This window comes from Falco biarmicus, chromosome 10 (genome assembly GCF_023638135.1).
Source record: "Falco biarmicus isolate bFalBia1 chromosome 10, bFalBia1.pri, whole genome shotgun sequence".
Classification (NCBI taxonomy): domain Eukaryota; kingdom Metazoa; phylum Chordata; class Aves; order Falconiformes; family Falconidae; genus Falco; species Falco biarmicus.
The window spans coordinates 19610632-19621529 of record NC_079297.1 but is presented as its reverse complement, the minus strand read 5'-3'; the positions used below and the strand labels follow the sequence as shown (position 1 = coordinate 19621529).

General features: G+C 39.6%; 1 protein-coding gene and 2 long non-coding RNA genes across 3 annotated transcripts in view; 2 read left to right on the top strand and 1 right to left on the bottom strand.

Annotated features, from left to right (window-relative positions):
- Positions 1–5239: 5239 nt before the first annotated feature.
- Positions 5240–8004, top strand: LOC130155673 (uncharacterized). The gene is made up of 3 exons (XR_008824174.1): positions 5240–5333; positions 5855–5975; positions 7917–8004. It is a non-coding gene; the product is annotated as an uncharacterized LOC130155673 (long non-coding RNA).
- Positions 8005–8669: 665 nt separating this feature from the next.
- LOC130156375 (uncharacterized) overlaps positions 8670–10898 on the top strand; it is a 42189-nt gene continuing 39960 nt past the window's right edge. The window contains exon 1 of the long non-coding RNA XR_008824395.1: positions 8670–8836. This is a non-coding gene — a long non-coding RNA (uncharacterized LOC130156375). The remainder of the gene's footprint in view (positions 8837–10898) is intronic.
- Positions 10141–10898, bottom strand: part of LOC130156374 (acyl-CoA (8-3)-desaturase-like) — a 47982-nt gene continuing 47224 nt past the window's right edge. The window contains 2 exon segments of the mRNA XM_056354819.1: positions 10141–10192; positions 10384–10509. Coding sequence (XP_056210794.1) covers positions 10141–10192; positions 10384–10509 — 178 coding nt within the window.

The following is a 10898-nucleotide window of genomic DNA, read 5'->3' as shown; positions in this document are numbered from 1 at the left end:
GAACTGGAAAAAATTGCTGTCCTGCTTTACTGTGGGGTTTGTTGACAAAGCCTTGCTTAAGCCTCTGTTTGCTGAAGAACCTTTTATTATATGAAAATTTCAGTGGCAATTTACAGATTTGTCACAAGGTTACCTTGTTTTTCATTGCAGTTCACTCATCTGTTAGTGAAGGTCGGTTGTCAATTGTTTGAGTATGTACAGTTGAAATGTAACATATGAAGTGTCTCAAAGCTACCATACAGCCTTTCAAAAAGCTGTCAGTACAGAAATTTATTCTACCATTTGTTACCCAAATGTTTGGTTCCGCTTTTCATATTGCAGTTACTTAGTTCCTAAATCTGTCCTTTTTTGTTTCATAGGTAAGGAAGTGTGTGCCTCCTTCCTCACTGTATATTGTAAGGTAATAGCTAGAAAAAAGTGGATAAGTACACTTAACATGTAGTGGAAACGGTACTGTGACATGAACTTGCAGAGGTTTTAGTAGAGTAATTCACATGGAAAGCTATTCTAAGTTTGTCCAGGTGGCCTTTATCTGACCATGGCTGTAAATCATTGTCACTAATAAATTCCACTGTAATTTATACCAGTTTAGAGTAGAGGTTAGGCTAAAGTTTGGATGATGTCAAGTCAGAAAAGAAAATCAAGCACTAGGGGATGAGGATGAGAGGAAACGCCTTGTGCAGTAATGTTGAGCAGGGCAGAATGGGCTAGGTAGGTAATATGTACCTTCTGCAGCTACCTTTGTTTTGAAAACTCCCTGTTTCAGCATAATAATGCTTAAAAGGCTAACCTGTGTTCTGTGCTGCTAAACTGGCCGTGACAAGTATTACACAGTCAAACCTGGCTTTTTCAGAACACAATGGAATGGCACAGAACACTGGAGGACAATAATGCCGTTTCTTCAAATAAACAAGATGATGAATCCACTTAGAGCTACTTACTGTGAGAATAAGACTATTTACGTGATGTGACACAGTCTCACTTGTGTTTTGACTTTGTGTTCTGTTCAAGTAAAAACAAATATTCCTTTGGCAGGTTGTTGCAATGCAACTTTCAGTTATGTGTAAAGGAGAATTGCTCAACACTTTCCTATTACTGTTTTATTTCAGGTGCACATCTGTAACAATGGAATTAGCAATGAATTTGAAACATGCTCTGGAAATTACAGCTTCTTTAGGAGTACCTCTCCTTCTCATGGACCCTTCCTCTTTAGTCCTAGGTGATTTTCCCTTTTCCAGAATGTTTGAACCTGAGTGGTCAAAACCCATGAGCAGATTCCAGAATCTCAGTGGATGTTTGTTAGAGCAGGCTGTGCCAGCGGATGAGTGAGGGTATGGCATTGCTAAATGTTCTCCAGGGCAAAATGAGTGAGGCAAGTTTGGAGCAGATAGTTACTGCTTCAAGTATCTTGGGAAGAGTGAGCCCTAAATTCTTTTCTTGAACCCAGCTAGCTCACTGCCTGGGGAAAGCCACTGATGAAAATAGTCTGCTAAGCAGTGTGCTGATATCCATGACTTTAGCATCCATTAAACCAAGTTGATTTGCCAAGTTATGTTATATACCTGTTACTCATCTTGGAGGAAAAGGCTGTTTGTTCTCCATTTGGGGATCTGATACACAAATTCTCAGACAGGCAAATGACTCTCCATTTTCTCACAAAATTATATAAAAGCAAGAGTCTTTCATCACCTAATACCGCAGGAGGAGGTGTTTGGGAGTCTATGAAGGTTCTCTTAAGCCTGAAAACCCACATTTCATGTGTTAGTGCCCAAGTTTTTTTTAGTTGGGGCTCCATTATTTTTTCTTTTAAAAACATTTCATTTTCATCTGCAGGTTAAATGTGAATTGTGTGAGAAGGAATGTGAAGGAGTGTCTGCTTTCATACTAAGTTACGGGCATGAGTTCATGATACTAAGAAAGCTACTATATTGATCAGCACTGCAAGCAGATGTGTGCTAGAGATGAGCATACCTGTTTGATTTACCTTATCCTGTGGGATATTTTTAACAAATATTTATTTACAAATCCTGTGGGATGGGGGGCTTCAAACCAGTACCACAGATCCAGTGTTATGTTGCATGTTCTTATCTCTTGCTGATAGTAGATTATATGAAGATATGCAATGCATGGTAAACTTGACCTTTCTTCCCAGGCAATATTGCAGAACTGAATCTGAACTGATAATTTGGGCTCACAATTGTATGATCATAATGCAGGTCATGACATGGAGAGCTGGGCTTGAGCATAGCCTTGACTCAGCTGATACTGAGGATGCAGTTGCATAAGGCCATTTTGGAGGTAAATGGGAAAAGAACTAAGTCTCTGTTCTGATGATTGGAAATGAAATGAAGGCAATTTTGCCAGATTTGTGGTTTGTCTGTCAGCAATTGGTAAATTCTTACTTAGCTCTTGAACCTAGCCTAAGAGCTAAAGACCTTTACAATTTGTGCCGTACCATCTCACAAATAGCTGTTTAAGGTATCTGCAAAGCATCTGTCACATTCCCTTTCTCATCTGTCCCGTTAAGAAAGGATTCATTTAATTTTCCTGTGAAAACTTTTCCCACATGAGAAGTTCTGAAATCCTCTTCTAGTTCAGGATGGCTTCAGTTGCGGGGATGGATCATTTAGACTGAATAAGTTTCCTGAAAAAGCCCTGTGTTTGCAAGAGGTTGTAAAAGGCTGCATAATTATGTAGTCTAGGGAAGCTAATCAAAGCTAAACAACAAGGCAGTGTAGAAATGACAAGTGAAGTAGGTTGATATCTGGATCACTGGTAACGGTAACACTTTCACAGCCTGGATTGCTGTGTAGAGCCTGTATAATTTACTTGTGTGATAAAAGCTTGAACTTTGTCGTGGTGGGGTTCCACCCAAAGTCAAACTTCAACCTCAGTGCTGGAAATCGCACTGCATTGCAGGCTGAGAGTAAACAGGCCCTCAGGACCTGTGCTGAAATTTATTTTCAGGTCATTAAAGCTTGATAAACTGATAGTTTGATAATACCTTTTTAATTAAAAAAAATAATTTTTTTTTTTTGCATTCTGCTTACCAGAGCAAAGAAGCTGGATCAAGGAGGTCTAGTGCTGTTATATAATATATATATATAATATATAATCTTGACATTTTTCAGCCCAGAAGTTGCAGCCAGACTTATTTCATTAAATGACAATATGCTGTTCTTTGCCTTGAAAGAAAATAGACACTGGTTACTTTGCAGTTTTTTTTCAGAAATTGCGGACAGTGTCTTCATACTTTCTTGAAAACCGCAGAAATGTCCACCTTGATCTTAACCAATCTCATTCAAATCATTACAAGATTATAAAAGCCATTTTGCTTGGTTGTTGTAACTGAAGTTGGATCCAATGATTTGAATCAAATGCTGTAAAGCTGTAATGGAACAAGTCAAGAAAAACTTCCTTTCCTGTTTCATAGCATGTGATAAACCACAAAAATATTTTATGTAGATTTGCTGTGTCTTTAACTTCAGTGTTTATTCTTCATTCATTCCTCTCAGATTTCACCCTTTTAAAACTTTAACCAATATTGGGAACTTTGTTACTTTTTAACTGAGGGGGTGTTTTTTGTGGGGGGGTGTGTGTGTGTGTGCAGTAACTCCTTGTCTTGCAGTGATTGTTGATTCAGCATTGACAGCAACAGTATTGACACACAGGTGGATACACTCTTCTACAAACAAGTACTTGGGGAAGAATCATCTCTTTCCTGTTTTCTGCACTTAAGTCTCAAGAATTTGTCTTTGACTTTGTGCACATACGTGTAAGAATTATTGAGGAATGAGGATGATGGGAGATCATTTGCAGACTAAGTTGCAGTTGTGCAATACTCCCCAAACAGAATGAAAATACAAAATGCCTACAGGCAGCCTTCCCTGGGATGGCAGCTGGGCAAGCTCTAAGTCTGGCTCATTCACAGATGCCGCTGGGATTGCCACTGGAAATCTGTGAAGAAGCAGGTAACTGAGTTCTTGTGGAAGTTCATCTCTCTTTTTCTATACTTGGACTGTGAAAAGGTGAGGTTGTCTGGGAGATGGAGACTGCTGGGAGACCTGAACCCAAACACCCATCTCACTTCCCCTTCACCTTGCTTTCTTCAGTAAGCTGCAGTTACTTCACTCTCATTGATAATGTTCAGCCTTCTTTTTGGTTCTTCCTCACTTCTAGAAAAACAACTCAATTAAACATGTTATTTCTTCACATTAGTATTGTCTTAATATAATAGATCAAAGGAAAATAGAGTAAATTGCCTGTTTGATCAGACGTGATAGTTTGTTGACTGCTTTAGCGAACATCTGCCCAAATGGTGCAGGGCTCACCACCTGCCTGAGCTGAGGTCTGTGCGACCTGTTCCCAACCAGCTCTGCTCAAGCAGCAGGTGACTGGACCCTGGCAAACAAGCTGGCCAAACCAGTGCTGCTTTAAATTACACAATACTTGCTCTGCCTGAAGGTGTAATCTTTAACAAAAGTCTAACATATTTTGCCTCACTCACATTTTTTCCCCTAATCTTTCTGTTAAACCCAGTTAAATCAGGCAGTAAGACTGGTGTTACTTTTTGTGTCGCTTGAGGTGAGGGGGCAAATGAAAACTGGCACGTACGAAGGAGCTGAAAGCACGTAGCTCTGCCTAATCATAGTTTTTGTATTGTCTACGGGGTCTTGATAATGCTCTTGCCTTTGTGGAGGGAAGTTGGAAAAGCGAGAACAAAGAAATCTCATTTTCCCTGCTTTACTTATTGCGTATGTGCAGAGTCCAACGTGCTTTGGACATTTGCTACTTTTCCTAAATGTTGCTCTTTGTTTAAATTTAAAACAAGTAAGTCACAAGCTTTTATTAGTGAAGTTATGCATCTAATAGGCATATGTGTACAAGTTTGTGAAGACTGCAGGATGAGGAATAGTTTCATTACTTCCATGAAATAAACTGTGATTATATAAAAAATTTGGCTGAGACCTGTCAACATTTTAATACATACAGCTTTTTGTTAAAAGATTAAGATTTTTTTATTATTATTTACCATTCAGCTTTATAATGCAAAGATAATGAGTGTGCTTAGTTCATTAACTTAACTTAATATCTAGCTATTAAAATTACGTGCTGTGTATAAAACTGATTTTTTTCATGCATGCTGATATTTCTTAAAATATACCCTTCTCTAGAGAGAGTTTATCAGAAAAAATACTTAATTTTAAATTCAAGCTTTCAAAATTATTTTCAGTGGAAACTGTCTGTCCTGAACATCTGACTTCAAGATTTGACCATTGGAAAAGAACAGAAATTGCATTTCAGAGTTGCAGGAATGAAGGCTGTATTTTAGAGTAAGTCAGTTAATATTTTGTATAATTTCCATCTTTCTTCACATATAGAGAAGATGCTGTCATAGTGATGCTAATTTTACTTCCACTCTGTTTTCATGCACCGTAACCTCTTTACATAAGAGTAGTTATTTTTGTGGGTTTATGTTGGGTTGTGTAGTTAGTATGTATGTGTTTTCTTCTTTGGCCTTCTCAGTTATATCTTCTTTGTAAAATCTCACCAAGCTATTAAATATTCTCCTGAGATAATACAGGCAGCCTTTCATCTAAACCTATACTACCTACCATACTGATAAGATTGGCTGAAGATACCTGGGGAAAATTTAGCAACTTCTCCTGTTTGCTCTGGCGTTGATCCATATTGCTTAGGCTTTATTCCATATTAATCCACAGCCTTTCATCTCAGTCTTGCTTAACCTTCAGGCATACCTTGCCTCATTTGCACACTGTTGGGTCCTCAGCTAATGAAAACATTTGCAGAGCGCTTTTTTTTTTTTTTTTTTAAATTGCATTTTGATTTACAGGGGTCCTGACTGCAAATTGCACTAGAAGCCTAATGATGCTGAAGTTCCAAAAATTAAATACTGGTCTTCAAAACTGGGCCTCTCATCTACCCAAGGAAATTATTTTCAGAGACTACTGAAGGTAATTTTTAAAGGCTTTTTAAAATAGTTGAAATGTGTTTGTGAATAACTGATAGTGTTTTGAGTCCTGCTTTGCTCCTTACTTCTCCCACAGAGTTTTCAGGAATTGCTTCTTATAATCCTATGGTTCAGGAATTACACTTTCTGCTGTTAACATCTAAACATAATTGCACATTTTCCAAGGCAGAAAACTGTTTAATAACAAATCTTTTGCATATTCTGGCTGACTATACCGGGTTAAAGGTTTTTAAGTAAAAGTCAGTACTGAGTATGACACACATCATTCAGGTAATCATTGCACAAACAACACAAAGTCTGCTTGTTATCTAATCGGAAGATTTCTTATATCTTTATTTTTACCAGTCAAGATCTCTGTCTATTAACCTAATCATTTTCATTATTGTAAGAAACTGGTCTTAAATGCTGATACTCAAAATTAATTTTTTTGTTCCCAAAGTCCGCTTTCCAGAAGTTAGTATTTTATTTCAGGGTCTGAGTATGTACTCACAATGGTACTTGCTTGAGACAAAGAGCACACTCCCTTACTAATTAACAGAAAGATATTGCCTCCTCTCAAGGGTGATTCGAAGTACCTATATCAGCCTCTTTCCCTGCCTCGCCTTCTGCCTAGCAGAGTCAAAATCTAAGTCCACTCAGGTAATTCAGTTTACTCTTGAACTCTCAAAACTGCCTTAGTAAGCTTGAGCTTAACAAGCCTGGCCTTAAGTTTTGACAGACAAAAGTCTATATGTCTGTCTTAAAACCTTGAGTCTGGATCCTGTATCTTGTTCCCTTACAAACAGCTGGCACGCAACCTTGTGTGATGCTGATTTAAAAAGTAGCCAGGATGTACTCTGGAGCAGGAGCAACCTTGCATCATGATGAGTTCACATGGCTGTTGTTCCTACAAGCCAAACTTGCATAAGCAACTCTGCCCTCTTCCCTGCTTTCTTGTCCCACCTTCCTCACCACATTTTATTTGTAATCCAAACTCTTAGGCTCATTTCAGAGCTGTAAACCTCACTGGGAAGCAAGAAAGCTTACAGCCCCTCAAAGCTTCCTAGGATGTTTAGAATCTTGATGTGACTTTCTATAACTACACAGCATGAATGAGCTCCAAAAGTTGTAATATAAACTCCCCCCTAGGTAGCAAGGCATAGGAAGTAAAAAGAAAAATGCATTTTAATTCATTTAGTCAAAAAAACTTCAAATCTGTTTGTCTGAATGGGCTATGGTTAGGTTTTGTTAGAGATGTTAGTGAGGGACTATGAGGGTTGGGGTAAGGGCTGCTAGGGTTAGTGTTAGGGACTGTTAGGGTTTGGGTTGGGGTTAAGGTCACCGAGGTTAGAGTTATGCTTAGTGCTACAGCCTATTAATGTTAGGGACGTCAGAGTTAGGGTTAAGGTAAGGGTCAGGGCCTACTGGTGTTTGGGTTAGGGCCTGTTAATATTAGGGTTAGGGTCATTAAGAGTTAGCTTTAGGGTTAGTGTTATGGTTAGGGCATATTACAGTTTGAGTTACCTTTTAGGGTTTGGGACTATTAGAGTTAGGGTTAGGTTAACATTAGGGTTAGGGCCTCTTTGGTTTAGGTTGAGGGTTGGGGCCATTAGGGGTTTGGGTTTAGGCTTATTAGGTTTTGGGTTAGGGTTATTGCTTGTCTCGGTCCATTTGGATCTCTCAAAGTTACAGGGTGACATGCTCTGTGATTTAAAATTAATTTCATGAGCTCTTTAAGAAATATGACAAAGAGGGGTCAATCCCCTGTTGCTTAGACTAGTCTATCATGTGAATTCACTTATTCACCATTCAGGTCTTAAGATTTCATAACATATAACCCATAACTCTTAATTCATGTACCTATAAGCAACAAACAAACAAACAAAAAAAACCCCCAAAAAAGTTCCCTAGCCAACAGTGAGAGTGTTTATCCTCTCTCTTGCAGCACAGTCCAGGTGTTACCTGTATCACACTGGGAAGCACAAAAGCCTGAGCAATCCAGCTGCTGTTGGATCTACTTGAAAATTTTTCTCAGTAGGCTGATGTTTTACACTTGGCCACTTCTGTGTGGAGCCCTAGTCCCAGTGGGTGTCTTTTGTGCTGGGCTCTGGCTAACCTGATGCCTCATGCTAAGTCTGAAACCCTACCCTAAACTTAGCTGTTTATTCTAATCCTTATCTCAACACTAACCCTAGAGCTGACTGCCCTGCAGTAATCTACGAGGGCCCTCTGGTGTGCACCATGGCTTTGTGAGTGCCTTTTGGTGTGTTCAGGCATCACCTGGAGCTGTCTGAGGGGCAGGACGGGCATGCCTATACATTTCTGTGCTGTCTAGCGTGGGTGAAGAATACCTTCAGATGCACTGCGAGTGCCTTTAGTGGATGCAGGCATCTCACAGTGCCCATCCCTCATGCTAACCTCAACAATAATGTGAACCCTGACCTTGTCAAGTCAAATGCTTGTCCTGAAGCAAATGGATCCTCCACCCTGATCCTGAAGCCTTACCCTAACCTTAACCCTTACTCTAATGATCTAATCTAAACCTAACCCTATCCAGTAGTTTACAAGCTTGTGTATGTATTGGATCTACTTTTCTACTATGAACCTATGACGCTAATCAACAGTATGATATGTATTTTTTATTCATGTAACTATATTAGGCATTAGCTTATTTGTTCTATACTTTTTTTGTAGAACCCCATCATTCTCTAAGCAAGTGACGTTACCTGCTGTGACTTCACCTGCGGCTAGCATCTGGTCGAGGAGCAGTGCAAACGCCATGGACTGAGGCAAGACTGAGGAGCCGAGAAGCATACCCTGCCAGAAGAGTCTTGCTCAGCAGCGCCTGCAAGCCTCAGGCTCCAGGTGAGTACAGCTCACTCTGAGGGCAATGAAGAAACAAACCTGTTCCCCACCATGAACTTGATTGAATGTTTAAGTGCAGAAGTTCTGAACTTGCTTCTACTGATTATAACAGTGATTTAGTGATTATAATGGGTTTATGATTGATACGAATTGTGTGGAGGAAAATAATGGCTCAACATCATATTGCGTTTGCAAAGCTTCAGAACTTGGGCTTGCTTAGTCTGATCTTTTCCTGGCCTGTCTGCAACTTTGTTTTGTTTTAGTTGCAACAGCGACTTTTCTATTTGACCAAATATTTATGGCCAATTTATTTTACTTTTGGTTTATCTTTCTGTAGGATGATGATAGTCTTATAATAGATAGCAGTACCATGCAGTTACTCTATGTAGAATGAGATATAGCTGTCCACATAAGGAAATACAGACCTGCTATAATAGTAGCGACTGAGAAATGAAGACAAAGGATGTGGCATGAAAGGGTACAGGTATGAAGTACTTAAGAGCACTTTAGGGCACAGACTTGACAGTGGAGACCTCATGATTATGAATAATTCGGCCAGACCAGCATAGGGAGTGTACACATGGCTTAGCCCAGCACAAAGTACAAAAAAACCCAAAAAAACTAATAAAGAAACTTTGAAGAGAGCAGCAGGCTTGAGCTGGTTTCAACACATGTATTTCTTCCTGACAACTGGGGATGCCTGGCATTGTGACAATGAGGATGCTCCAGAGAACAGAAATGAGAAACACATTTATGTTGTTACTCAACTGAATATTGCAATTGCTGTACTCCTAGGTGTGATATGTAGTTTATTATGATTTAAGTGCATTGCTGGAACACAGTGTTAATTCAAAATCCTGTGCAATTTCAAATGAATTCAAATAAGCAAATGTTTTATTAAGCATTAAACCTTCCACATAAGGAGTACCTAAAAATAAATAAAATAGTCAGAGGACTCTGAAATGAAGTTAAGTGTGTGCAGCTGCGCTAGTCCATGATCTGACTTGAACACATACTCAAGTTCAGAAATGGTCTTGGCCATATTTACTTAGATGCAGCAAAGAGTTTCTCCCTGTTCTAACCATTCATCTCCTGCTTGCCCTACCCACTCTTAACATATCTGAAACAAAACACCAGGGAAGACCAGAAGTAAAATTCAGGTAACTTCATTTCTATTGGAATCATGTCCTTCAGTTCTCATCCATTTTCTTCTGCCATGGAGTCCCTTGTGGTCCCTGCTTCTCAGCTTGCTGGAAATGCAAAGGTGTGGCAGGCTGTGAATGATATCATCAAGCCTTGTTGTCTTATTTGTGTAGGTAGGCATCAAGCCAGAGCTCTCCTGAATTCTTCAGAGAGCTGAGAGAGAGAAAGAGAGAGCACAGGAGGTCACATTATGCAGGATTGTTTAGAGGAGTGTTGGTGGGGACAATGGAAATGAGGGTTTCACTGTGTTGATTTGTAAGAGAAGAACAGGCTAACCCTTGTTCTCAGGATTCCAGTCTCTCCTACATCCTTCTGCAATTTTTTAACAGTGTGGTGTTACTTACCACACAATGTCTGCCAAAGCTGTGAGCAACGGCTTACGTTGGTACTCAATGCCATGTTTGGCACACAAGGACTTCACCAGAGGAGCCACCTTCCAGTAGTTGTGTCTTGGCATTGAGAGGAATAGGCTGTGAAAAGGAGACAGACAAATTCTTTTCCAGTGCTTTGTAAGAAATAGTACCTTTCCCGTGTTCGTGTTCATTATTACTTCCCAGGGATCCCCTAGCTCATGCTGAGTAGGGTCTGTAGCTGCTCCTGGTTCTTCTTTCCCCTTCATGTGCTTTTAGCACAAGTAACTCATAAGACTTTCCTGCTTTATCCCTCTGTTATTTTCCACAGTTCTCTCTAGCATCTCTGAAGCAACACTTCTCCAAATTAAGTGATGCCATGAACTGGAAGAAACTACTTTCCTCTTCCCCTTTCTCCAGAAGTAACCGTGTCCATTGCCCAGAAAAAGAGATGAGCCCATATTTCAGTTGCATCTCTCAGAGTAATAGCATAAGTAGTCAGTATAGGT